The sequence below is a fragment of the Phyllopteryx taeniolatus genome, chromosome 11 (genome assembly GCF_024500385.1).
Source record: "Phyllopteryx taeniolatus isolate TA_2022b chromosome 11, UOR_Ptae_1.2, whole genome shotgun sequence".
Classification (NCBI taxonomy): Eukaryota; Metazoa; Chordata; class Actinopteri; order Syngnathiformes; family Syngnathidae; genus Phyllopteryx; species Phyllopteryx taeniolatus.
The window spans coordinates 9091300-9118427 of record NC_084512.1 but is presented as its reverse complement, the minus strand read 5'-3'; the positions used below and the strand labels follow the sequence as shown (position 1 = coordinate 9118427).

General features: G+C 41.7%; 2 protein-coding genes and 1 long non-coding RNA gene across 26 annotated transcripts in view; 2 read left to right on the top strand and 1 right to left on the bottom strand.

The window, feature by feature from the left end:
* The window catches only part of lrrfip2 (leucine rich repeat (in FLII) interacting protein 2), a 34261-nt gene extending 19967 nt beyond the window's left edge, over nt 1-14294 (top strand). For 12 of the 21 annotated variants that reach the window (XM_061788888.1, XM_061788883.1, XM_061788882.1 and 9 more), the window contains 11 exons: nt 4130-4261; nt 4686-4757; nt 5353-5523; nt 5635-5727; nt 6072-6164; nt 6738-6839; nt 11193-11325; nt 11520-11690; nt 11768-11847; nt 11923-12027; nt 13583-14294. In XM_061788888.1, coding sequence (XP_061644872.1) covers nt 4130-4261; nt 4686-4757; nt 5353-5523; nt 5635-5727; nt 6072-6164; nt 6738-6839; nt 11193-11325; nt 11520-11690; nt 11768-11847; nt 11923-12027; nt 13583-13693 — 1263 coding nt within the window. In that variant the 3' untranslated portion in view covers nt 13694-14294. The remainder of the gene's footprint in view (nt 1-4129; nt 4262-4685; nt 4758-5352; nt 5524-5634; nt 5728-6071; nt 6165-6737; nt 6840-11192; nt 11326-11519; nt 11691-11767; nt 11848-11922; nt 12028-13582) is intronic. The other 9 variants (XM_061788879.1, XM_061788892.1, XM_061788880.1 and 6 more) reach the window with 5 other exon arrangements.
* Nucleotides 14295-15044: 750 nt separating this feature from the next.
* Nucleotides 15045-22835, bottom strand: mlh1 (mutL homolog 1, colon cancer, nonpolyposis type 2 (E. coli)). Of its 3 annotated transcripts, none has more exons than XM_061788897.1 (19): nt 22591-22835; nt 22423-22513; nt 20392-20490; nt 20254-20327; nt 20110-20182; nt 19892-19983; nt 19768-19810; nt 19589-19677; nt 19412-19524; nt 19246-19339; nt 18282-18435; nt 17371-17681; nt 16611-16765; nt 16286-16394; nt 16130-16193; nt 15898-16062; nt 15728-15820; nt 15372-15551; nt 15045-15295 (listed from the first exon to the last, which is right to left on the bottom strand). In XM_061788897.1, the coding sequence occupies exons 1-19, from the start codon at nt 22695-22697 to the stop codon at nt 15140-15142; spliced, it is 2262 nt and encodes a 753-aa protein (XP_061644881.1). In that variant the 5' UTR covers nt 22698-22835; the 3' UTR covers nt 15045-15139. The 3 variants fall into 3 exon arrangements, with proteins under 3 accessions (XP_061644881.1, XP_061644883.1, XP_061644882.1); XM_061788899.1 differs by having other exon boundaries at nt 15372-15513; XM_061788898.1 differs by having other exon boundaries at nt 15372-15482.
* A 185-nt stretch (nt 22836-23020) lies between these two features.
* Nucleotides 23021-27044, top strand: LOC133485351 (uncharacterized). Of its 2 annotated transcripts, none has more exons than XR_009790670.1 (3): nt 23021-23183; nt 24252-24426; nt 24517-27044. It is a non-coding gene; the product is annotated as an uncharacterized LOC133485351 (long non-coding RNA). The 2 variants fall into 2 exon arrangements; XR_009790669.1 differs by having other exon boundaries at nt 24512-27044.
* The last annotated feature ends 84 nt before the right edge of the window (nt 27045-27128 follow it).

The window sequence follows — 27128 nt, the reverse complement described above, 5'->3', positions numbered from 1 at the left end:
CATTGGAACTTCGATCAAACGGACCCCGATATAATGGATATAAAACGGGCCTTTGTGACTGAACAATGTGTCCAAAAACAGTTTCCATTTGACACTTATAATACCATTGACAAAGTCTGTTAGTTCCAAAATTGGCCGCTGTTGTTTACTGGCGCTGTGGCACATTGCAGGCAGAGAATGGGACTGACGTATTTCTGGGTCACAGATATACAATATTTCTAGATCCAGTTCCAAAAGATAGTAAGAAGCCATGTTGAATGTAGGGACATTGATTTGGCTGACATGTGATGATGTTATTTCTATTGACTATTGTACATAGAGCAGAGCGAGAGCAGCCTGGATGCGGCGTTAAGTCTGAGGAGTACAAAACACGTCTTAAAGTCTTTGGAGTCTGGAACATGTTAGTTTTGGTACAGTAAGGTTTTTTTTGTTTGTTTGTTTTTTTATTATTATTTATTTTTTTGTCAAGCCATTCGCCTTTGGCAGCAGATTTGGAACTAGGAAGCACACTAATTCCTTGCGGCTTATGAAAGCGATTACCTATGACTCGCCTGTATGTCAACAATGTCACCATCACCAAGCACACCGGCATGGTACGTTTGGATAAAATGTGAAACTTTCAAACATTTTCAAGCTTTTTTTGGCATATGGCCTCAAAAAAAGAAGCGCTTCAATGTAACGGACAATCGGCTATATCTGACGACTCACCGCCCATATCCATTCTGCCGAGGTTTCACTGTGCAATGATTTGCAAATCATTTTCAACCTATATTCAATTGAATACGCTACAAAGATAAACTATTTAATGTTCAAACTGATGAACGTAAAAAAAAGATTTTCAGTTTAATTGAAAACAGATGTCATGATTGGTTATAAAATGAACGTCCCTGAAAGGATGGGGTGAGGTTCACTACTTTGTAAACAACTGCGTGAGTAAATAGTCCACAGTTTAAGAACAATATTTCTCAATGTACAATTGCAAGGAATTTAGGGATTTCATCATCTACGGTCAATAATATCGTCAAAAGATTCAGAGAATCTGGATAAATCTCTGCACAAAAATGGCAAGGTGGGAAACTAACACTGAATGCCCATGACCTTCAATCCCTCACAGGCGGCACTGCATTAAAAACCCGCACCATTATGTAAAGGATATTGCCACATGGGCTCAGGAACACTTCAGAAAACCATTGTCAATTAACACAGGTCATCGCTACATCTACAAATGCAAGTTAAAACTTTACCATGCAAAGCGAAAGCCGTACAGTGGGTACGCAAAGTATTCAGACCCCCATAAATTTTTCACTCTTTGTTATATTGCAGCCATTTGCTAAAATAATTTAAGTAAATTTTTTCCACAGTAATGTACACACAGCACCCCTTATTGAGTGAATTGAACGGACTTGTTGAGATTTTTGCAGATTTATTAAAGAAAAACTGAAATATCACACAGCCATAAGCATTCAGACCCTTTGCTGTGACACTCATATTTAACTTGGGTGCTGTCCATTTCTTCTGATCATCCTTGAGATGGTTCTACACCTTCATTGAAGTCCAGCTGTGTTTGATTATACTAATTAGACTTGATTAGGAAAGCCACTCACCTGTCTAGATAAGACCTTACAGCTCACAGTGCACGTCAGAGCAAATGAGAATCATGAGTCAAAGGAACTGCCTGAAGAGCTCAGAGACAGAATTGTGGCAAGGCACAGATCTGGCCATGGGTAAAAAAAATATTCTGCTGCACTTAAGGTTCCTCAAAGCACAGTGGCCTCCATAATCCTTAAATGGAAGACGTTTGGGATGACCAGAACCCTTCCGAGAGCTGGCCGTCCGGCCAAACTGATCAATCGGGGAAGAAAAGCGTTGTCGAGAGAGGTAAAGAAGAAACCAAATATCACTGTGGCTGAGCTCCAGAGATGCAGTTCGGAGATGGGAGAAAGTTCTAGAAAGTCAACCATCACTGCAGCCGTCCACCAGTCAGGACTTTATGGCAGAGTGGCGCGACGGAAGCCTCTCCTCAGTGAAAGACACATGAAAGCCCGCATGGAGTTTGCTAAAAAACACATGAAGGACTCCAAAATGGTGAGAAATAAGATTCTCTGGTCTGATGAGACCAAGATAGAACTTTTTGGCCTTAATTCTAACCGGTATGTGTGGAGAAAACCAGGCACTGCTCATCATCTGTCCAATACAGTCCCAACAGTGAAGCATGGTGGTTGCAGCATCATGCTGTGGGGGTGTTTTTCAGCTGCAGGGACAGGACGACTGGTTGCAATCGAAGGAAAGATGAATGTGGCCAAGTATAGGATATCCTGGATGAAAACCTTCTCCAGAGCACTCAGGACCTCAGACTGGGCCGAAGGTTCACTTTCCAACAAGACAATGACCTTAAGCACACAGCTAAAATAACGGAGTGGCTTCAGAACAACTCCGTGACTGTTCTTGAATGGCCCAGCCAGAGCCGTGACTTAAACCCAATTGAGCATCTCTGGAGAGACCTGAAAATGGCTGTCCAACAACGTTCACCATCCAACCTGACAGAACTGTAGTGGATCTGCAAGGAGGAATGGCAGAGGATCCCCAAATCCAGGTGTGAAAAACCTGTTGCATCATTCCCGAAAAGACTCATGGCTGTATTAGCTCAAAAGGGTGCTTCTACTAAATACTGAGCAAAGGGTCTGAATATTTATGGCTGTGTGATATTTCAGTTTTTCCTTTTTTAATCAGCAAAAATGTCAACAATTGTTTTTTTCTGTCAATATTGGGTGCTGTGTGTACATTAATGAGGAAAAAAATATGAACTTAAATGATTTTAGCAAATGGCGGCAATATAACAAAGAGTGAAAATTTTAAGGAGGTCTGAATACTTTCCATACCCACTGTATATCAACAACACCCAGAAGCACTCATCTCAGGTCCCGAGCTCATCTGAGATGCACTGGCGCAAAGTGTAAAAGTGTCATGTGATCTGACAAGTCCACATTTCAAATTGTTTTTGGAAATCATGGACTTCATGTCCTCCGAGCCATTCAGGAAAAGAAACATCCGGATTGTCATCAGCGCAAAAGCCAACATCTCTGACGGTATGGGGCTGTGTTGGTGCCCATGGCATGGGTAACTTTCACATCTGTGAAGGCATCAATAATGCTGAAATGGCGACCAGTTCAGGGTGTACCCCGCCTCTCGCCAGGAGATAGCTGGGATAGGCTCCAGCACGCCCGTGACCCTAGTGAGGATAAGCGGAACTGAAGATGAATGAATGTACATACATGTTTTGGAGCAACATGTGCTGCCATCCAAGCAAGGTCTTTTTCAGGGACATCCCTCCTTATTTCAGCAAGAATGCCAAGCCATATTTTGCACGTTACAACAGTGTAGGTTCATAGTATTAAAAAAAATGCGAGTACAAGACTGGCCTGGCAGCAGTCCACACGTGAAATGTGTGGCGCATTATGAAGCGCAAAATACGACAACGGAGACCCCGGAATGTTGAGTCCTACATCAAGCGAGAATGGGAAAGAATTCCACCTACAAAGCTTCAGCAATTAGTGTCATCAGTTCCCAAACGCTTACTGAGTGTTGTTAAAAGGAAAGGTGATGGCTGAAAGGTTTTTGGAACATGTTGCTGGCATCAAATTCAAAAAGAGTGAATATTTGCCAAAAAAAAAAAGGGAATATTTGCCAAAAAACAATTATTAGTTTGGAGATTAAATATCTTCTTGTGTTGTATCCAATTGAATATAGGTTGAAAACGATTTGCAAATCATTGTATTCTGTTTTTAATTAAGGTTTTACAATGTGCCAACTTCTTTGGAATTGGGGTTTATATTTTTAATAATGCAATCCTTTACTAACATGGTGGTAGAAGCCTCATGATGATAACAGCTCATGAATACACAATAAATAAAAAGCGAAACCTGAATTATGTACCCATGCACACCTTGAGGAATCTCAAGAGCCGGTTTGTCAGGTTTATCCAACCATAACTCAAACAAGTGACAGTCCCAACAACAGAATGACTTGTCTCTTGTGTGCTGTTCGGTGACAATTAGTGTGTGCTTTTTTTGTTTGTTTGTTTGTTTGTTTGTTTTGGACTGGTCATCTCGTCTGTATGTTGTGCTTCCAGCCATCTTCCCGCTGTGCCACTCCAGGCCTATCAGCAGCAACATTGGCATCGCTGGGTGGAACTTCATCGCGACGGGGCAGCGCAGATGCCGGCAGTGTCTATGACCCAGACACTAGTCTGAGCGAACTTAGGGTAAGGCTAACCCAACAGCACTTATCTCGTGCAGTCAAATAATTTAACAATGGGGTGGAAAATCTGCGATATAGCAGGGCACCGGGACACGAACAATGAACCACAATATTGCTGGGGAGTACTGTGTATTTAATCTGTGGTCTATAACGGCTCTCCTCCCACGAATCTTTCCACAGCATTGCTTCTTTTTTGCCCTCTGCTGTTCTAAGCTTTTACTTGGCCAGTTTGTCTGCACGGGAGGCCGGGATGTGACATGTGACCTTTGAAACTGTTCCTTATATGTGGGTGTGCTGGTACTGTGTATTCCAGCCGGACTGCCTTCTAGGAGATAGCGGCAGATAGCGGTGTGCTTTGTTGTCTCTCCTTGATTATCCCCACCCTCTTTGACGCCCCAGTTCAACCCTTACCTCCATCTGCTCCACAGGATATCTATGAACTAAAGGACCAGATTCAGGATGTAGAAGGGCGATACATGCAAGGGCTTAAAGAGCTGAAGGTAGAGGGGCTTGAGCTCACAGCATGCCTTCTCTTGTCCTCTGGGAGCAGTATGGCATCACTAACCCCCTGCCTACCCTCTCATATCCCCCACCCCTATACCACCTAACACCATGGCCATGTATTTGTGTGCTCCCTGTCTGAATTACAATGACATTTATTTTTGCATGATCTTCCCACACTTCCTGTTTTTATCCAAGTTATTGTCTGTGGCCACGAATGAAGGCACTCCCACATTTCTGTGGATGATGTAGCAGTAACATGCTCCACCTGCTGACTGATGGATGGCAGGGATGTTTTGAATTTCTGCCTCTATAATTGACTGACTCAAGGCTTGCTCTTGGTATAGTTTGATGTCGCTTATTTGCAGTATTTGAAGTAGATTAAATCATCTTTCCTAATTCATCAGTAGTTCTTCTCTTTCAAGATGCTTGCCCTGCAGATATTATACAAATGGGTTTAGAAAAAGACAAGTACCAAAAAGGTGTCGTAGATTCGTTGGCCACATATTTTGTTTTAGTTCAGATTTTATACATAGTGGGGAGGAGTGCTTCAATCATGGTGTTGTGGTATTAACATGCTCCAATTCATCTCAGGAATCCCTTACCGAGGTGGAAGAGAAGTATAAGAAAGCAATGGTATCGAATGCACAGCTAGATAACGACAAAGCCAACCTCATCTACCAAGTGGACACATTAAAAGACGTCATAGAGGAAATGGAGGAGCAAATGTCAGAGATGAAACGGGAACTGGAAGAAAAATCAAAGGTAAAATAACAAATCAACTCTTGGTTCGCATTTATTGTTTTAATTCACCTGTTGGAATTTGGTGTATTTTAGGTCACATATGTATGAAAAAAAATCTGTCATTTATTTTAGGAACTAGAAAGGCAAAAGCACACATGTACTGTCCTGCAGCATAAACAAGAAGAACTGAAAGAGGGAATCCGTCAGAGAGATGAACTTATTGAGGTATGTCTACGCTTGCTGTGTTCATGTGTGACCACATCACTCAAAATTCTATCAGCACAATCAATGAAGGTGCTAGTGGCTCTGTGTAGGCGCCTGGTGAGACTCAGTGCCATAACTTGATAAGGATTGATTGACACTGGCCTCCCTCTAATTCATGTATATTTAGTGTAATCAGTTATTGTCACAATCCTTTCTCTCTCCGCTCTGGAAAAAAAGCCCATTCTCACCCAGTTTCAGTTTTGTATGTATGTATGTCTGTGCATTTTTGCTTATTCTGTCGCCCATTAAATTTTTCCTTCCTATCTTGTACTTTGCATTCTTGTTACTGTTCATCGCATCTCCAGGAGAACCAGCGATTGCAGATTAAGTTAGATGCTCTCGCCAGAGAGATGTTTGACCTGCAGGAAACGATAAACTGGAAGGACAAAAAGATTGGGGTAGGAGGTCCCACGTAGATCCTGCCACAGACAGAGAGGCAAAAGATGGTCCGGCTTTCAAGCCACACAGATCTTTTGTCACTCATGCCCTCTGCATAATGGGCCCTTGTGTCATAGACTGCTCACTCACAGCAGTTTGTGCATGTCAGAATAACAAGGTTTTTAGTTGTGATCCAACAAGCTCGGCTCACAGTCTCAACTGCTTGCTGTTGGCACCTTGCAGCATAAAAAACATGATGGCTAGTGTTATGTAAACCTCCGCAACGTTTGCTGGTGCAAATGAGTGTTTAAAAGTCAACCATCCAGCATGATGTGTGCACATTTCACACATGAATAAGTTTGACGGGCAATGAAGTGTTACTGTTTCCCTCCTTCCACACTATGTCATTCATCCTTTTTCTTTGCCTCTCCTTTTCCACTAGCTAGCTGCTTTCTACATTCTCACAGTTGGTTTGGCATGCGCGGCGCATGGTTGTGCATGAGTTACTGCAAGCATGTGCTGGTGCATGTCTGTCAACTGTCCAACTTCACTGCCTCTTGTCCATTCTTGTCTTCTGTCGTCTGTGCGGCCAGGCCCTAGAGAGGCAGAAAGAGTACTTTGATTGCATTAGGAATGAGAGAGATGAGCTCAGACATGAGCTTGCTGACCTCAAGGGGAAGGCCAAATCAGGAGAGGTACGTCGTCCTGCAACGTAATAATAAATAAAACTGAGACATGAGTTGCTTGTCAATAATGACTTTTGGTGTTTCTAGAAATTAGGGCTGCACAATATTTTGTTTGAGCATCATCATCTTGACGTGCGTGTGCAACAGTCACATCGCAGGGTCTGCTGTATGGGGAGAGATATGCCTTAAAATTATTTACACGTTTTTCAGATCCACAAATTTTTTACACGTTTTGTTTTAATGTTGTGTGTGCATTTATCATGACTTATCATTTGTAAATATTACATTTTGCTTTTGAATTGTTGGAGGTGCGTTTGTGGATCAGTGGGCACAAACGTAACGCAGTTTCAGGTTGAAAAAAATCACACCTGTGGGAAGGTCCTCCCTCCATCCGCTAGGCGGCAGTGTTGCTGTCTCCTTTGAGAGCAGACTATATACAGGAAGTCCTCGAGTTACGACGTACTTGACCTACGACGTTTCGACTTTACGACGTCCGTGCCTCGTCCGCCATTTTGTCGTCAGCACCTCAGTGTTTCTGCTTAGCTAGTGCATAATGCTTGTCTGTGTTTGTGCGCCGGGAGTATCTTTGCCTTTTTCGCCCTCCTTTTTTCAGACTCTCACCACTAATGGAAAGTACAGCATCTTATTTTTTTATTTTAATGTATTTTAGATCCGACATACGTGGAAATTCGTGTTACGTCGCCAGCGTAGGAACGGAACTCGTTCGTAAATCGAGGACTTCCTGTATATGTGTGTGTGTCTGTGTTTGAGAACGAGCCACTGTTATTATTTAAACACTGTAATAATAAGCGGTTTTTTATCTTGCTGACAGATTAATAAGGTGATTTCTTTATATTTTACTTATTAATGATGGGGCTGCTGGTTGTCCACCTTGTTCAGCCATGGTAAAATTATTGGAGATTGCAGCAGGGTCGGACCATAGACTGTTGGATTCCCATAAAAATGACTTGGAATCAAGTCATCAACGGACACAGCAACACTGCCGCCTAGCGGATGAAGGGAGAGTGTGATTCTTAAAACTGCATTATGTTTGTCTATCCATCCATCCATTTTCTTTACCGCTTATCCTCACTAGGTGCGCTGGCTGCTGGAGCCTATCCGATCGATCTTCGGGCAGGAGGCGGGGTACACCCTGAACCGGTCGCCAGCCAATCTTGCACTCACATTCACACCTACGGGCAATTTGGAGTCTTCAATCAACCTATGCATTATGTTTGTCTCAAAAATAAATGCACATGCCTGCTGATCCACAAACGCACTTTCAACAATTCACAAGCAAAATGTAATATTTACAAATGATAAGTCATGATAAATGCACACACAACATTAAAAAAAAACGTTTAAATCGCGGATATATTTGTGAATTTGAAAAAAACGGGGAAATAATTTGTGGATTTGAAAAATGTGTAAATCTTGGATATATTTGTGGATTTGAAAAACACGTGTAAATTACGGACATACGGTTAGTACGGATAGTATTCAGACCCCCTTAAATTGTTCACTCTTTGTATTGGACAGGTGATGAGCAGTGCCTTGTTTTCTCCACACATACTGCTCTAGAGCTTTCTGCCATCTCCCGACTGCATCTCTGGAGCTCGGCCACAGTGATCTTTGGGTTCTTCTTTAACTCTCTCAACAAGGCTCTTCTCCCCAGATTGCTCAGTTTGGCCAGATGGCCAGCTCTCGGAAGGGTTCTGGTCACCCCAAACGTCTTCCTTTTAAGGATTATGGAGGCCACTGTGCTCTTAGGAACCTTAAATGCAGCAGAAGTTGTTTTTTTTGTAACCTTGGCCAGATCTGTGCCTTGCCACAATTCTGTCTGAATTCTTCAGGCAGTTCCTTTGACTCATGATTCTCATTTGCTCTGACGTGCACTGTGAGCTGTAAGGTCTTATCTAGACAGGTGAGTGGCTTTCCTAATCAAGTCTAATCAGTATAATCAAACACAGCTGGACTTCAATGAAGGTGTAGAACCATCTCAAGGATGATCAGAAGAAATGGACAGCACCCAAGTTAAATATGAGTGTCACAGCAAAGGGTCTGAATGCTTATGGCTGTGTGATATTTCAGTTTTTCTTTAATAAATCTGCAAAAATCTCAACAAGTCCGTTCAATTCACTCAATAAGGGGTGCTGTGTGTACATTACTGTGGAAAAAAATGAACTTAAATTATTTTAGTAAATGGCTACAATATAACAAAGTGAAAAATTTAAGGAGGTTTGAATACTTTACGTACCCACATTATGAATTTGAAAAACACGTGAATCGCAGATATATTTGTGGATTTTAAAAACACAGGCAAATAATTTGTGACTTTGAAAAACACACGTGCAAATAATTTTGAGACATATCTCTCCCCATACTGATGCAATGTTGATGTACTGCAGTGCTTCTCAATTATTTTCTGTTACACCCAAAGGAAGAAGAAAACATTTTGCAAGCCCCCCCCCCCCCCCCCCCCCACGACTATAAATAGAATCATTTGTCTATAAAATTAGTACACCTCTGCATAATGTCATTAGTACACCTCTGCATAACATTGTATCCTTATTACCATTTATTTTTGCAGCACTTGTGTCATCCAGCATGACAGAGACTATGTCTTATGCTGCAAGAAGTATCAGCTCCTCTGCTATTGTGTGTTTTTTTTTGCACTGAGCAATTTGGTACGCCACCTTATATGATACTAACAGTCGTCGCTGGTTTACTGAAGTAGCGTTCAAAAAGCGGGATGATTGTTGGCAATATTCGGCACGTTTTCGCTGAAAAAAACTCCAGCGACTTATCAGCGTGACTGGGGTGTAATGTCTTCAAGTGGCGCCTTAATTTATTTGGCTTCATGCTGTCCGGTGCCAGCATTTTTAGACATAGTAAACACACAGGTCTTTCTTCATCTCCTACAGTCGTGTCTTCAGTATACAACAACACATTTTTTTTACATAATTGTACATAATATAATAAGCTGTCAAACTCCATGCCCGTGAAAGTAAGTGCTTCCTCTTGTGAAAATCTTCCTACTGTCAAAACCTGTAGATAAAATAATACTGAATAAATTAACATTTGAAATGTTCAACAATTTTGCCGAGTAAGAGCTGTCAAACTCCATGGCTCGACTAGTGCATATTTTTGTTGCCAGCTCTATCACGTTATTTTCTCATGTAAAGGTGAGGCAAGGCTATCTCGCCAAATATTTGCAGCTTGAAAGCATATACTTTAGGTCAAAAGTTTTTAAGTAACTTTTGACCTTTTGTCAATAAATCAATCACTGCTTTTGCAACGTATAAAAGAGCAATGTTCAGTTTGATTGCGTTTCCACCGGGCTCCACTCCATTCTTTTACACAAAACAATGTGAATTGCTCCACTCACGGTCTGTTTCTTAGTGGGAATTAAACTCGCTAGCCACAATTTCTTAAAAAAATAGTCGCTAACAGGGCCTGAAAAGTTGAAAAATCAGATGTTTTTTGTTTTGTTTTTTTGTTGTTTTTTGCTTTTATTTGCGAGTAAATATTTGAGGTATCAGCGCTGTATGGTGGCAGTAAACTCAACTCCACAACATGCAGCAGTTTGACAGATGGTGCATAATTATTTTTTTTTAAAAAAAGGCTTCAAACTGTTTAATGCCCCTCCCAGTTGAAGTTTAAAAGAAAATTACACATTGAGTATTGAAAACAACCATATAACTTTATCTTGAAGTCCACTAGCTTAATGCTAACACATAATGGGAAACAACATAGGCTATAATAAATAGCATTAATGTGGCTGTGTTACGCTTTAAGCAACGGATATTTGAACACAGACAGTGCAGTGCCACACGCAGACAATATAACAACACTTACAGACATAGGGCTGGCGTCGAGCAGAATCCTCGCATCTCCAAAACCCTCACTTTTCAGAAAGCCATTAACATTGCATCGTCAAAAAGAGCAAGCCGTTTTCAACACTTTAGATTGGTCACTATTTTGGAAAAATAACAGGCCCACATGGGGACTGACTAATAGTATCAATTTGTGAAAAATATGACAATGGTCAAATCTGGACATAGGAGGTTCCCGTCCAACAGTGAAGATACATTTTTTATTCTATGTGAAAATTGTCTAATATACTGAGGCACTTAAAGTATTTTGTGTCTGCATGACTGTATTATACGCTCCCTATAGTACAATGTTATAGAATGCTATTTTCCTTATTACAAATTATTGTAGTGTCTGGTATCACTACTCAGTCCATTGAGAGTCCATGAGAGCCAGCTGTTTGGGTTTAGTTGGGCCCAGAATGGTGGTTAGGGTGTCACCATACAGTAGATAAGTGGCCTCAATCACACTTGCTTTATCTCCTGACAGACACATGGGCTCGTCATCATCCCAGATGGTACAACAAACGGCGATATCAACCACGAGCCCGTGTCTTCGGGGATCACTGTGGTCTCGCAAGAAGCCGCCCAGGTACTAGAATCTGCAGGAGAGGGTCCGCTTGGTGAGTCCTACAAATGGTTCTTTAATGACAAAGCAGAAGGGCATTGATGTTTCTGTTCCCCCAAAGTAAATGAGGTAGTACGATAGCATGGCACAGTTCAAGTGACGTTTGAGTTAGCTTGGGTGTAAATTCTGCTATTCTAATTAAGCTTCAAAACTGATCGCGGTGAGTCTCATTTTCTTTCTGCTCAATAGATGTCAGGCTACTGAAGTTAGCTGATGAGAAGGAGGAGCTGTTGACTCAGATCAGGAAGTTGAAGAATCAGTTGGAGGAGGAGCGACAGAGGCACTCAAAGGTGGACAGTGTGTACACAGATGGCGAAAAGATGGAGAACGGTACCGACCTACACGTCATTGAGATGCAGAGTAAGTTGACCGTCTTGTTATTGATCTACTTTCATCAAACTCATGTTTATTCATTTCAAAACTCTTCTCATCTTCAGGAGATGCCAACAGACAGATTAGTGAATACAAATTCAAGCTTTCAAAGACAGAACAGGAAATGGGTACAATGGAACAAAATGTAAGTGCGGATTGCTTGTTAAATGCTTCAGAAATGTGGAAATACCCTAATTGTTTCCTTGTCTACTTGCTTCAGATAAACAGACTTGAAGGACAAGTCTCGAGGTACAAGACTTCCGCAGACAACGCTGAGAAAATAGAAGATGAGCTTAAAGCAGAGAAGCGCAAACTCCAGAGAGAGGTAAAGCCAAACTGTTTGACTTAATAGGGAAGGACAGTCAGAGAAAATGAACAACATATGAAACCTGTCCAGTGACAGCAGCTGAAAACGTTTTAGTTAACATGCTCACTTTGCTTGTCTGGGGAACCAAGATCAAACTTTTCTCTCTGCACGTTGACATCTTGTGCATTTCTTTGGCAGCCCGCTTAGGCAGCAAACTAGTATGGTCAAAAGTGAAGTGATTCGTTCCTAGATATGACTACAGTGAACCTGTTTGTCGCGGAGGATATGTTCCAGGCCGACCCGAAATGGGTGAAAATCTGTTATACAGAAAACAATATAGTTTTATGTTTATATATCATTCCCCCCCCCCCCACACACACACACACACATATGCTTTAAACACATTTAAATATATTAAAACATACTTTTTAAAGTATTCTTTTGCATCTGTTATCACTCTCTTGTTCACGGTTCTCCAATTAAGAGGCAAAACATTTCTTCAATGTTTGTCACTCCCAGTTGTTTACTGTAAAAGTGCCACAGTGAATTAAACATTGTATATTTAAACAACAATATGTTTAACCAAGCCACAAGATTTCATTGAAGTCTGGGGTTCAAATCCGGCCTCGCCTGTGTGGAGTTTGCATGTTCTCCCCGTGCCTGCGTGGGTTTCCTCCCACATCCCAAAAAAATGCATGGTAGGTTAATTGAAGACTCCAATTGCCTGTAGGTGTGAATGTGAGTGCAAATGGTTGTTTGTTTATATGTGCATTGCGATTGGCTGGCGACCAGTTCAGGGTGTACCCCACCTCTCGCCCAAAGATAGCTGGGATAGGCTCCAGCATGCCCGCGACCCTAGTGAGGATAAGTAGTGTGGAAAATGGATGGATGGATATTTTATGACACTAATAGGCGCAAGGACCTGCACAAAGATCCTGTTCGTGGTCTTGAGCTCAGCTTTCAAAACCTTCAGAACTGTTGAATTTTTTTGCAGATTTATTAAGGAAAAAAAACTGAAATATCACGCAGCCATAAGTATTCAGACCCTTCCTCAGTATTTAGTAGAAGCACCCTTTTGAGCTAATACAGCCATGAGTCTTTTTGGGAATCATGTAACAAGTTTTTCACACCTGTATTTGGGGATCCTCTGCCATTTTCAAATCTCTCCAGAGATCAATTGGGTTTAAGTCAGGGCTCTGGCTGGGCCATTCCAGAACAGTCACGGAGTTGTTCTGAAGCCACGCCTTTGTTATTTTAGCTGTGTGCTTAGGGTCATTGTCTTGTTGGAAAGTGAACCTTTGGCCCAGTCTGAGGTCCTGAGTGCTCTGGAGAAGGTTTTCGTCCAGGATATCCCTGTACTTGGCCGCATTCATCTTTCCTTCGATTGCAACCTAAACTGATTTTAGCAAATGGCTGCAATATAACAGAGTGAATACTGTAAGGGGGTACCCACTGTAATTCAGTGATTCTTTTGCATACTACTAGAGTGAGCCCACATACTACTTTGTGAATCACTGCTGTACACAATGTAACCTGTCATAGATATGTAATCCACTATGTTGTTTCCTGGCAGCTACGCACAGCACTGGACAAGATGGAAGAGATGGAGATGACAAACAACCACCTCGTAAAGCGGCTGGAAAAGATGAAGGCCAACAGGAACGCTCTCCTCTCCCAGCAGTGAGGCAAAGTCTGCATCACCAGAGAAGCCCTTAAAGTCGCACCGCAGACTGCCATCCAGCTCCCAGAGCACGTGTGCTCTCCAAGCTCTAACACTTCAACACGTGTAGCTCACCAAAAAAAAAAAAGCTCAACTCCACGCTGGACAAAATAACGAGCAGAGCTGCATTTCTTTGCAAACCAAAGGTTTTGGTTTGTCCGGGCCGGCATTTGCCAGGACTCAAATGTAATAGAATATAACATCAATGGGAGATAAATGTGAGGAAATTTTCATCTTTGTTCTACATTTTATTCACATGATTTAAGTTCATACTGGCTGGGTGCTTGGCTGTTCTTTTTTTGTTTTGTTTGTATTGACTAAGTTGCCTGAATGAGTATCATGATGCTTTTAAAGTACTGTCACAGCTGCTCTGGCCCTGCACCTTCCAGCTTCCCTCACACAAGTCAAGTGCCTTCTCCATCAAACAATAATGTTTTTAACTGGTGGTACAATATGTATTTAAAGAGGTGCAGATGGAAAATATAGCCAGCCAACTGCTGCAGTTTCCTTCACTTTTTTGTCAAATATTTAAAAGATTTCTTGAAAATAAATTGAATTGTGTAAACAGTTTGTATTTTATTTCAAAATAGTCTTTGTATTATACATCTTTATTCTTAGGTCTGTTGCTTTTTCAGAAAGTTTGGAATGTCTTTGCCTAGGGTGTAGGTTCATGGAAATCCATCCAGTCCCCCTAGCCCCCCCTCCCCCCTCAGTGGAAACTTAGGAACAGCCCATGACTTTCCATACTTATACTGGCATTACAAACCAGAAGTGAAGGCTTAAATTCCATCCACTCTGCTTTTGACTGTTGGGGCGGGGAATGTTGATGTGGTAAGTGACGTGTAGTAATGTATTTTAGGTGTTGTTGACTGACTCAAAAAAACCTAGTAGTAGTACCGGTAGTAGTCTCACGAGTAACATTTTGTTCTACTACCGTATGACATTTCTGCACACTAGTAGGACAACTACATTACTAAAGAGGCTAAACTATTACTGGGCATTTTGGTGCCACTTGTAGGGTCCATGGGTCACTAGTGCGTGACACATACCTACTAATAGGGCCTAGTAGTGTTACTACTGCAGCACAGAAGTTTAATGGTAAGGTTTAAATGTGTCCTAGTCGGCCAAAAGTGGTACGAATAGTGGGGGGTGGGGCCCACTATTAGTAAAACAGTCATTCTACTCGAGCGTTGAATTTTCATAATGGTGAAGCCAAAGAGCGTACTAGTACAAAGACAAACTTGATTATCGAATAAATGTTCACAAACAGCTTTCCATAGTGTTTGCTTGAAAGTCATCTCCAGACCCTTGAGACAAACGTACAAAGGAGTTTAATGAGAACAAAAAAGAAACACAAAAAGTAAAAAGGAGCAGCATGTGAGGTTGATGGCTTAGTGATTTACTGGTCATCTAACACCTCTCAAACACTTTGTAGAGATCCGGTAAGTTGGCGATTTGCAGCACTGTGCCGTCCTCACTGATGTGTTTGGGCGGACTGATGAGCGAACGGAAAGCCTTGCACAGGATGTGTTCAACGTTCCATCGCCACGAGTTCAGCTCTGCATCCTGACGTGACCAAAAAACACGAATCAATGACGGCCTTTAAGCGACACGTGTTGACAAACATCTTGTGTCCTCTGACCTGCCCCTCTCTGGACTCTGCCTCGAGGATGTATTGCTTCCTTATGGAGTAGAACATGCTGCACTCTTTGCTGAACTCTCGGAAGCATTCTTTTTCGTTGTCCCAGTTCACCTGCATGACGCCAAGCAAAAGCCTGAAGGTGCTGACATGAGCGTCAACGACAAGGCCAATGAATCTCCACTAGTGTCCCATGAGATATCAGGTGTGCCAGGGGAAATTAAGTAAATTGAGACGATATCATCATATTTATATGCACTTTTTGTTCCATTTTGTTGTGCCGTGAGACCTTTTCTCATGTAAAATATGTGCCTTGGCTCAGTAAACATTGGGAAACCCTGTTCTAGGCCATCACCTACCTCTGTTGCCAGGCGGAGGATGAACATGGGCAGACCTTCCATGACAGGCGTGTACTTGTCAAGCAACAAGGGTAGTCCTTTTAAATTGCCCTCCTGCGGTGCAGATTGGTTGTCACAGCATGAGTAAATCACAAGAAACGCGTGGTAAAGTTAAGTAAATTAACCACAACCTGATCGATCTCCATGGAAAAATAGTCCTCCAGCATCTCTGCTTTCTTCTTCAAGAAGTCCACAATGTACTGAGCCAAGCCTTCCTTGGGTCCATCCTCTTCACTCCAGCCACTCTCCTCAGAGTCCAGGGCCAACATGGCCAGCTCGTAAATGGGAGCCGGTGTCTAGAATCCCGCAAAGGCCGGTTAAAAAAAAAAAACATTATCACAGTCTGGTCAACTTTCTACTTACAGATAATCTGAGTACACCAAAGTTCCCAAAGTCATAGATGAGGACTTGGTAGAAGAGTTCCTGGCTGCGGCAAGGATGACAACAACAAGTTAACTAAAATGTTTTTTTAAAGCTTTGCAAGCTGTGTGTGTGTGTGAGAGAGGGAGAGTGAGAGACCTGAGTGTTGTGGTGTTGAGCAGGTAGAGTTTGGTGTGATGCTGGATCAGAGTCCACTGAGGGTTGACGCAGCCCACGAATGAGTGATTCTGCAGCATCTCCTGAAGACCTGAAGGCACATAAAGAGGAGCAATTAATATTGTCTCAGCTGAAGAAAGATAATCACAGATAGCAAAGTAGATGTGACAAGAAGGAAATAAAAAGCTATAAAAAAAGATGACAAAAATCTGAGTAGGTTCCTTTTTCATTAAAACAGTTGAGGATAGGTTAATTTGGGAATACCGAACCGGGAATGAGGCGGGGGTTCACTGTAGCTAGTTTGTACCTTTGTGTGCATTGTCGCTAATCTCGCCTCTCAGCTCTTTGACGCTGTTTAGTTTGATGACTCGTCTCTTGGGCGTGTCTGCGGTCGTCAGGTCCTGCTCTCGTCCATCTTCCGTCTCCTGCTGCTGCTCCTCCTGCTCTTTCCTGGGACGTTTCCTGGCATATAAAACATGCATTTTACCACTTTGTTTAGGTTCATGCAGAAATTATTTAGGACAGGTGGTGGCGGTAGAAAGCTACTCATATTACATCCAACTCTACAAAGTAGCAGCGAAGCGTTCAACGTCATCCATCCATTTTCTATGGTACTTGTCCTCATTAGGGTGCCAGTAAAATGGATCCTAATCCCAGATGACTTTGGGTAAGAGGCAGGGGATACACCCTGGACTGGTCAACAACCAATCACAGGGCACCCATATTGACAAACAGCCACACTCACATTAACAAGTATCTATGGTGAATTTAGATTCTTCAATTAACCTAACATGCATCTTTTGGAATATGAAAACTACACCCAGGAAGTGTGAGAGAGATTCGAACCCAGAATCTCAGAACTGTGAGGACAACATGCTAACAGTAGTACATCATGCTGCAAGAGAGACGATATTAAAGAAAAAAATAAAGTTTTAAAGTTTTACATCTCGAGTCTAACCATATATTTTGTTTATTTTTTTGTTCACCATGTGTTACTCTTACAATTTGAATCCCTTTTCCTTTTTAAATCTAAAAAGCACAATTCTCAAATACACAGCAGGAGTCACCTTTGGACCTCAGGCACTCTGTCGTTCCTCTCCTCAGTTTTCGGCAGCTCTGCCTCCATCTGGTTCAGGGCCTCCAGCATGTCGACGTCATCCGGCTCGACGGTTTTGGCCTCGGAATCTGCGCCGCTCGGCCCGGCCGGTTCGGGCTCAGGAAGCAGCTTCTCCTTTGACTGGAGGAAAGCGTCCAGCTTCTGAGCACGACAGTCGGTCCTCACCATCTGATGCGCGTAGACGCGCTCGGCAGACTCGGACGCGCCGCTCGTCGACTTGACCTCACCTCCACCACACGCGGACAGCCCGGGCAGCAACGTCTGCACAAACGCAACGCAAGGCAAGTTTATTCCTCTATATAGAGTCAACCTAATACTGTAACATAATTGCCAGTATGTCATTTTTTAACTTACTGTCACAATATCAATAAAAATACCAATGTGCTAGCTTAAAATTATGGGCGGGTGAGGTTCAACTGGACTTCTTTTCTTCTTTCTTCTTCGTTGAAGTTGTTGTGTTTTTTTTCGTTTTCCAAAAATGCTCTGAATGATTTGGACAATTATGTTATCCAGCTAATAATATAGTAGAACATTTCATCCACAAAAGCTATTCAGTGTGATTTATATAAATGCAGAGGGGGAAATAATTACTTACTCCCATGCTGAATTTGTAAATTTGACCACTTAAATTTAAATTTCACTTTATTTTTCACCCAAAGTCAGCTGGGATCGACCCTTGCTCACCCGAGACCCTAATGAGGACAAGTGCTATAGAACATGGATGGATGGATGACTGACGACAATTTGGTCTCTTACTAAAGCAAATACATTATAGAGAGTAGGTTCTGTCCTGCAGAGACAGCGGGGGAGCTCAATAACCTCCTTTTTCGAAACAGACGCTGACACACATCCAGTAAGTACCTGAGTGAAGTATGTGCGTGAGGAGTTGGAGCCCAGCAGTTTGCCCTCAACGTGCTTCTGAACGCTCTCGATGATGCTGTCCTCGTGCAGGAAATGCACCTCGTGCTTCGTGGGGTGCACGTTCACGTCTACGTTCTGAGGGGCGATCTCTAAACTGCAGAGATCAAGTCAAACAAAAAGCACAGTGGAGATCATTCATGTGCAGTGGATATAAGAAGTCTACACACCCCTGTTCAAATGCCTTAAAAAATAATAATCATCTTTTTTTTTTAAAACGAGAATCATTTCAAAACATTTTCCACCATTAATGTGACCTGTAACCTGTACAATTAATTGGTCAATTGAAAAATAACGATAAATAAATAAATCTTTTAGAAAGGGGAGGTTAAAAATGAACTCTGATAACATGGTTGGACAAGTGACTGGAATGTGGCTGTGTTCAGACTCAACCGATCAAGGTTAAACTCATTAAATGGGAGTGGCCACATAGCTACTACCATTTAACGTGCCTCTGAATAACCCCAAATAAAGACAAAACACAAAAATTACTTTAACTCAACCGCACAAGCATCATTCATTTGGAGAACAACATCTCCCGAACATCTCAGAGACTACAGAATTCTCCAATAAAACCCCAAAAAGTCTACTGTATTCAGTTGTTGCTCGCTGCTTTTGGGAGGTCGCAAAGGTCGCTAAATATAAGTTATATATAAGTTGGCCACACTGAGTAGCCGCTTGCTTCATCGCATGGTGTAGCTCCACTACTGGTCGGATGGTAATGAACACCAACCCCCTCCACCCCCCCTAAAAAAAGTATTGTAACGTGGATGTTAAGTGTACTATAATTATTTATCCTTTGACTACTTTGACAGATGAATGTCAGAGACATTTTTTAAGTCAGCTGGGAACTGTTTTAAATTGTGACAAAGATGCAGAACATATCTCCTTTAAAACATGCCATTACCTGAGATAAAGGAAAGGGTGTGTGTTCTTGGGAAGGTACGCCGCATAAACTGTCTCCACTGCTTTTTTCAGCGCACTCGACTCCACCAGACGGTCTGAAAGATCACGAGCGCCATTTAATCCCAATGATTCTTTTATAAGTGACAGACACTTCTTATCGTACTTACGGTTGATGAAGAGGACCATGATGCATTTCTTGACGGAGTAGTTCGCGTTGGAGATGTAGCCCTTCATCTTAAAAGCGAGCTTCTGGTCCTCGCTGCAGACCTCGATCAGCTCCCTGGGAACATCCCCAAATGTCAGCAGCAAAAGTGAAAATAAAGTGAAAATCGATTGACGACTACCTGCTGACTGCATTGCCAAAGATTCCTCGAATATTATCCACCACTGACGCATTGGGTAAAGTCCTCACATCTGCTACCGTCTCTCCTTGCTGGATGAGGACAGCAAGAGTGAAGATTTATGAAGAGAAAACTTTGAATTTCAATTCTTCCCTTTCGGTACTACCGAGTTGTTATCTCACCTTCTTGACAGAGAAGCTTTTCCCAGAATTGTGTATGGCATACCTACAAAACAAAACTAAGTCATTGAATACACACAAAAAAGAAGTAACTCTCTGATTAGAAGAACAGTGGTCACGACAGCACCTGCTCACCACCTCTACAATCCTGGCGTACTCATCGCTGGGGCTTTTTAAAGCTTTCCTCCTGGTGGACACATTGTAGAAGAGATCTTCTGCCTGTGCACAGAGGGAACAAACTATTAGTCCACTTATACTCAGAGAGTGCAACATCGCCCAAAGTCGGACTCCAGGGACAAGTGCCATAGAAAAATGGATGGACGGATGTAGTAGTGCGCAACTCACCAGTATTTGTGTTCCCTGGTTTCCAGCACAGGGTTTTGGTGGGCCTTTGAGTTTACCATCGCTGTAGTTGCCTCTGCAAGATATCAGAAGCAGGAATGTCATCCATATCCCACATTGTGAAACCAATTTTACACGGGACCATACCTATAAGCGCATTTGGCGTCTGCCGTCTTTGTCGTTATGGTTACATGGGCAACGTGGCTTATACTGGCCAGGGCCTGCAAACAGACACCAGGTAGATGTGTCTTTTGTTTATATGTAATATTTAGTGTCAGCACTTACTTCTCCTCTGAAGCCATAGGTCGCAATGGCAGAGAGGTCCTCGAATGTCTGTAGCTTGCTTGTGGTAAAACGCTCACAAACTATTTCCATGTCTTCTCTCTGTATCACAAATAAAGATGTCTTGGTCAGAGCCTTGTAGGGAGCAGTCAGCGCTTCACATAAACAATTGGGTTAGTACTGCATTAGCCTCTTGAGTGCTGTGTGACAAGAGACACTGACCAATGAACATGACAGAAGCAGTCGCAGGACCTATTGCACTTCCAAAACTTTGACATTATTTCTTAGTATGACAACAGCAAAATCTCGCTCAAAAGAGCTCAAATTTTAATGCGATGTGAGATGTGTGTAACTAACCAAGTTTAATGTGAGTTTAATGTTTTTCTTTTTCCAGGCTGAAGAATGACATTGACCGGCAACAAAGAGGCCTTTGTGCGTTGGAATATGCTCGTTGAACAGTCAAAGAAGCGTGTGCAGTGAAAATTAAATGAAAATTTTACCAAAGGGAAAATGACAAAGGGAAAAAGTATTGAACACATGACGAAAGGAAGGTGCATAAAGGCATGGAAAGGCAAGACAACACCTAAACTCTATCAATAATCGAACAACAATCCAGCCCCTTGTCAATGCAAATGAATATCAGCTGGTCCAGTCCTAATTGATGGCCTACAAAAAGGTCTCATTGACCTCAGTGTGTGAGTCAAGACACATCTCATGATGGGCAAGAGCAGAGAGCTGTCTCAAGACCATCGCAAACTAATTGTTGCAAAACATAATGATGGCATTGGTTGCAGGCGCATATCTTAAGTTTCTGAACGTTCCAGTGAGCACGGTTGGGGCCATAATATGTAAGTGGAAAGCCAATCATACCACCATAGATTTGCCTCGATTAGGTGCTCCTCGCAAGATTTCTGACAGAGGAGTGCAAAGAATAATAGAAGAGTTGTCCAAGACCGAGGACCACCTGTGGAGAGCTTCAAAAAGACCTGGAATTAGCAGGTACTGTTGTCACAAGGAAAACAGTGAGTAATGTACTCCGTGGCCATGGTCTGTATGCACGCTCACCATGCAAGACCCCATTGCTGAAAAAAAAAAAAAAAAAGCATGTAAAAGCTCGTTTAAAGTTTGCTGAACAACATTTGGACAAGCCAGTTCATACTGGTAGAATATACTGTAGTCTGGTCGGATGAGAGCAAAATTTTTGGATGCCATAATGCACACCGCGTTTGGAGGAGAAATGGCACTGCACATCACCCTAAAAACACCATACCAACAGTGAAGTTTGGAGGTGGGAACATGATGGCGTGGGGCCGCTTATCAGCAAATGGTACTGGTAAATTACACATGATTGAAGGAGGGATGAATGGGCCAATGTACCGAGACATTCTTGACAAAAATCTGCTGCCATCTACGGGGATGATGAAAATGAAACGAGGGTGGACATTTCATCAAAAATAATGATCAAAACATACTGCCAAGGAAACTCTCAATTGGTTTCAAAGAAAAAAATAATAAAGCTGCTATAATAGCCCAGACAATCACCTGACTTGAATCCAATGGAAAATCTACGGGAAGAAGTGAAACTCAAGGTCCATAAAAGAAGCCCACGGAACCTTCAAGACTGCTTGTGTGGAGGAATGGGCCAAACTCACACCAGAGCAATGCATGCAAATAGTTTCTCCATACAGGAGGCGTCCCGAAGCTGTCATTGCAAACGAAGACTTTTGTACAAAGTATTAAATAAATACCAGTTGGCATGTTCAATACTTTTTTCCCTGTGTCATTTCACATTACGACACACAACTTAATTTCTGAGCTTATTTGTTCTACTTTCTTTGTATGTTTGGATTACTTGGGTTGTTCCCAACATCTGGTGAAATGTTCATGTCAAAGGCACCTTTGGAAATATATGAGAAATAATGGTGACGTGTTAAATCTTATTTCAGCCCTTTTATATATATATATATATATATATATATATATATATATATATATATATATCCATCCATCCATCCATCCATCCAGGTGTCCTACCCGAATACCGGTGCCGTTGTCCTGAATCTGGAGCAGCTTCAGTCCGCCGTCTTTAACCGTCACCTGGATGTTAGTGGACTTCGCATCCAGACTGCAACGTTTAAACACACGATGCAGTCACTTATTTAGAGGGAGGGAAAAATTATTTTGCTGCTGCGCGTCAGTTACCAATTTTCAATCATTTCTTTCACAGCGTTAGCAGGGCGCTGAATAACCTCTCCCGCAGCTATCCGGTTGACTACCGTCTCGTCGAGTCTCCGGATGACTCCCGCCATGATACTCCGCAGCTTCAGCTTCAAGGTGGCTAACAATGGGCTACGACCTAGCGACCATGCTGTTTATACCTGTGTGTTTACAAATCCCTCAAACAGGAAAGCGGAAGTCGTGTAGTCAGCGAGAACAAGAATACATAAAAATAGTCTCACTCTAGCCCTAAAAACTGCTGCTGTATTTTCCGTGTGTCCCTGTTACTTTTGTTAAGATATAAGTATATTTATTTAATTTATACTACTAAGGTATAAGGACTTTGGCTAATTTGGTATAATTACTCTAATTTGGCTGACGAATGTCTTGGTTTGGCGTCGTCGTACGTGCTTTAGTTCATCTGTCATTATACACACGATCTTTGAGGAAATTGCGCGCGCGCGGAAAATGGGGCGGGGTCGTACCTCGCCCCAGAATGACGTCATCAGGCGGTTTCACTTCTTCTTGTGCTAATTTTGGGTACGTTCGGGAATCTAGTGTGACGCTCTCCTCGCTCGGTGAGTGCAGTGTACAGAGAGGCAGGGCGCGCTCCATTTTCAGTGACTTTACGAATGAGCGTGTTGGAAACTGTGATGAGGCTCCCCTGGGAGAGGTGCTGTTGAAAAATCCGATCAAGCAGAGATTTGGGGATTTTGTGCAGCCTAAATGAATTTTGGTCCAGCAGCAAGAATGTCATTGAAAGTCACTAGTCAAACATGACAGAATTTACTGTAGATAATGCAGAATGAACCTTAGTAGTGGCATTTTTAGTTTTTATGATAACCAATGATCATGAATGATTAACATTCGTGTTCTGTGGAAGATAGATTTTAGTCCCATTTTCCATTGCTTTATTAACACCATAGTAAATGTACCTTGAATGGAAAAGGCTATAGAGTGGATAGGTAGAGTTTAATTGCTCTAAGTAAAGCGTGTCAGTTTTACAGCTCTGTTGCATTTGCAAAAATTAACCTGTACGGTACCAGTCCTCATTAACATCCTATCTGAAGTGCATTTACATTTATTTCCTTTCATTCCTGGTCAGCCTCAACAAAGGTACTGCTTCATTTTATAGAAACAGTGCAAGCATTCCAGGGGATCACTTGAGTGCCGACTTGGCACAGGCCGCCACATCCGCAACTTGTTGAGCTGCTTTTCGAGCCTTAGTTTCAGTACCATCAATAAACTAGCCTTTGGCAATTGCACGGCATAACCTGAAAGGTCACTTATATGAAAGGAACCATTGGGAACTGTAACAAATTTAATGTCTTTCATTTGTTATGCTTGCTCAGTTGTGTTAGCTTTTGTTGCAGTAAAAATGTGTGCCACAAGCATTATGTAAGTACTGCAAGTCATTTGACTGTTTACGTAATTATGCTCTCCTTTACATTGGCCTGATTGTTCTGAAGTTTCAACATGCATTTCCTGATTTAAGATGGTAGTATCTTTACATGAGCAGCACAGTACACAAGTGGTTTGCCTGTCGGCTTCACAGTCAGGAGGTCTTGAGTTTGGAACTCAGCTCAGGCCCTCCTATGTGGAATTTTCATGTTTTCCATGTGTTAACATCCTCTTTTTTTCCCCAGGGTACTCTGATTTCCTCTCATGTTTCACGTCAAGTTAATAGAAGACCCTAAATTGTCCATAGGTATAAATGTGAATGATTGTTTGTTCATATGTGGCCCAAATTGGCTGTAGCCTCTCACCAAATGTCAGCTGGAATAGCCTCCAGCTCACCCATGACCCTCGTGAGGACAAACGGTAAAGAAAATGTGTGGATGATATCTTTGCATCAAATGTGTGTTGGAAGGAAATGATGTGCATCCTGAACTTGTCTTTGCTGTAGTGCAGGAAGGAACATTCCAGAAAAAGGTTGCAGTCACAGGATGGGCCTCAGGAAACAGTACAATAGAACAAAATCAAGTAAAATGAAAGGAGTCACCGTCACTGCTAAATATAACTGTTTGTTATCAGGCAGTCTTTATGATGAAAAGGTGAATTACTAAGCATTTCTCCATCAATTTAGTGTTCATTTACTTTTGACAAGGCTCAATTAAATGGTAGTCTGGAAGAGGTCACAACTGGTGGTGTAAAGCCCTTTTTTTTTTTAACAGTTACAGATATGTCATTTTTTTTTCTTTTTTTAAAAAGTGGGTCCTTGAGCTTATAGTACATGAGCAGTAGAAAGGCCACACCTTTGACGGGTCATCACATGCGATGACAAGCATTTAGAAGCATGCAACTTAATATGATCGCACGCTTAAAAAGGTGGACAACAGAAAGTCAAACTTAAATGTTTTGGGGATGGTATAGAAAAGGCTCACATAATCAAAGAATGAATTGTTTACACATTTGGCTCCTCACAGTTTAAAAGACATACACATACAATACCATTCACCATGTTATGAAGAGGCAAAGTTCAAAGATATTTGGCTTTTGAGTGTTTTCTTGTAATGCCAAGTCAATTTTGTTTGTATATTTCTTTATTCAGTGTTTACATTACATGAATGTGAAAGGGTTGGATTCCTCATAAGGGAAAAAGACTTATCACGTATTTATAATGGGATCAACTTCATGTCTCTGTCCAAACTCGTATGATTTGAATGAAATTGTTGGATGTGTGCTGGTTTTGAAGCCATTTTGTCAAATACAATTTAATTTGGATACGATAGACATTTTGCAATTTAAATGCAACATGGAAAATCACATTTATGTTCAGTTGTGAAATCCCATCGGATCAAGATGCAACTTGTTTGCCTCCTCCTGTTTTTCATCGTTAAGATCCCAGACCACCGGCATTTCTTTACTCACTGAATTCACATGTGACAAAATGTTGAGCCTTGGCAAAGGCCTCCAAGGGCTCCGATTCCATGAACCTTTTTGTGTTTAAAAATAAATAAATAAATAACTTTGTTGAGTTTTTTGTTTGTTTGTTTTTTTCAAAATTGTACTGACATTAAGTTATGTTCAAAGTGTCTCTTCCAGTATTGTTAGGTTTGTAATAATTGGTATGCATAATCAGTCATCACTAGTAATTTTTTTTTTGGGGGGGGGGGTTGGGTTGTTTATTTCTCTGTTGTTTTTCATTACTGGCTAATTTGGCTCATTTGATTCCCAGTGTTGCCATTGTTAGCATGTCTGTCTGACAGTTTGGGGCTCAAATGTCGGCTCCAGTCGTCCTGTGTGGACTTTGCATGTTCTTCCTGTGCTAGTGTGGATTTTCTGCATGAAATCCAGCTTCATCCCACATTCCAAAAAGTTAAATTGCGACTCCCAATTGCACGTAGATGTGAACTTGAGTTTGACTGGTTGTTTGTCTACATGCTGCGATTGGCTGGTGACCAGTGTAGGATATACCCCAGCATCTTGCCCAAAGTCAGCTGGGATAATGTCCAGCTCGCCCACAGCCCTAATAAGGACAGGCACTACAGAAAATGAATGGATAGACTCTCTGCTCATTCACTGTTGTCATAATTCCCCCTTCGTCATCTGTATTTGAGTGTACCCTCCCCTCCTCCTGGAGGTTATGCTGCATGAAATGTTTCACCCACTAATGAATCTCACAGCTGCTGTGCTAACCTCACCCTTTTGTTTTCCAAAGTCACATTTCCAACTGTATGTCTAAAAGCACCAGAAATGTGTCATTCAATTACAGCCTTCTTACAGTACATACGGAAATTGTATATATTCTATTAAGTTCATTTTTCCCGGGCTCACTCTATTGTAGTTTTAATGTTGCATACATTTTATGAGAGTTGGGGGTAGTTTAGGGGTTTTGTGTCTTGCTCAAGGTTATCTCAACTTTACAACTCAAAGTACTATGAAAGAACACTAATTTGCATTCCCCAAACAACACATTTGTATAAACATACAACAAAAAGTTCAGAAATATATTTTAATAGAGATCGCTAATGTATACATACATACTGTACATAACATTGCCAATAATTGTAGACAGTTTTAAAACTTGTTCATTACCCTTTTAAATGATGGCCATTTGTAAGGAACATTTATTGCTTGGGCCAAACGGATTTTTGTGCTGTGGAAGCAAACTCTGGTAGATTATTTCCCAGATGCAACAATACATTGCCAATAAGAAAAAGATACAGATCGAAAGCCTGATTATTTCCATTTTAAATGATACCTCATTTGTGAAGAACATGCTTTGGCATCATGGTCTACATGCCAAACAGCTTTTTTCCGTGGTTGCCATTTACTTTAATTTGGTGTTCTTGGATGGTTGAAGTCTTATTATAACAAGGAAGAATCAAGCCGTAATGGCAGTTTTCCAATTTAGTCTTTTGTCAAACTGTTAAGAGTCGCAGTAGCGTGTGCAAGAACCATACACAGACGCAACTGCCCCTCCATATGGAGGTCAACTATATATGTGTGTGTGTGTGTGTAGCAGTCATTTAAAAAAAAAAAAATTGACGCATTAATTGCCTGGAACAACATCACACTGC

Bases quoted from the DNA above. Each gene is read 5' to 3' on its own strand.
- mlh1 (XM_061788897.1), bottom strand. From the start codon at position 22,697: ATGGCGGGAGTCATCCGGAGACTCGACGAGACGGTAGTCAACCGGATA. The intron at 15,821-15,897 runs GTTGTGGTTAAT...TCTGCACCGCAG, and splicing joins TTTCCATGGAGATCGATCAG to GAGGGCAATTTAAAAGGACT. The intron at 15,552-15,727 runs GTAGGTGATGGC...ATGGGACACTAG, and splicing joins TCCTCCGCCTGGCAACAGAG to TGGAGATTCATTGGCCTTGT.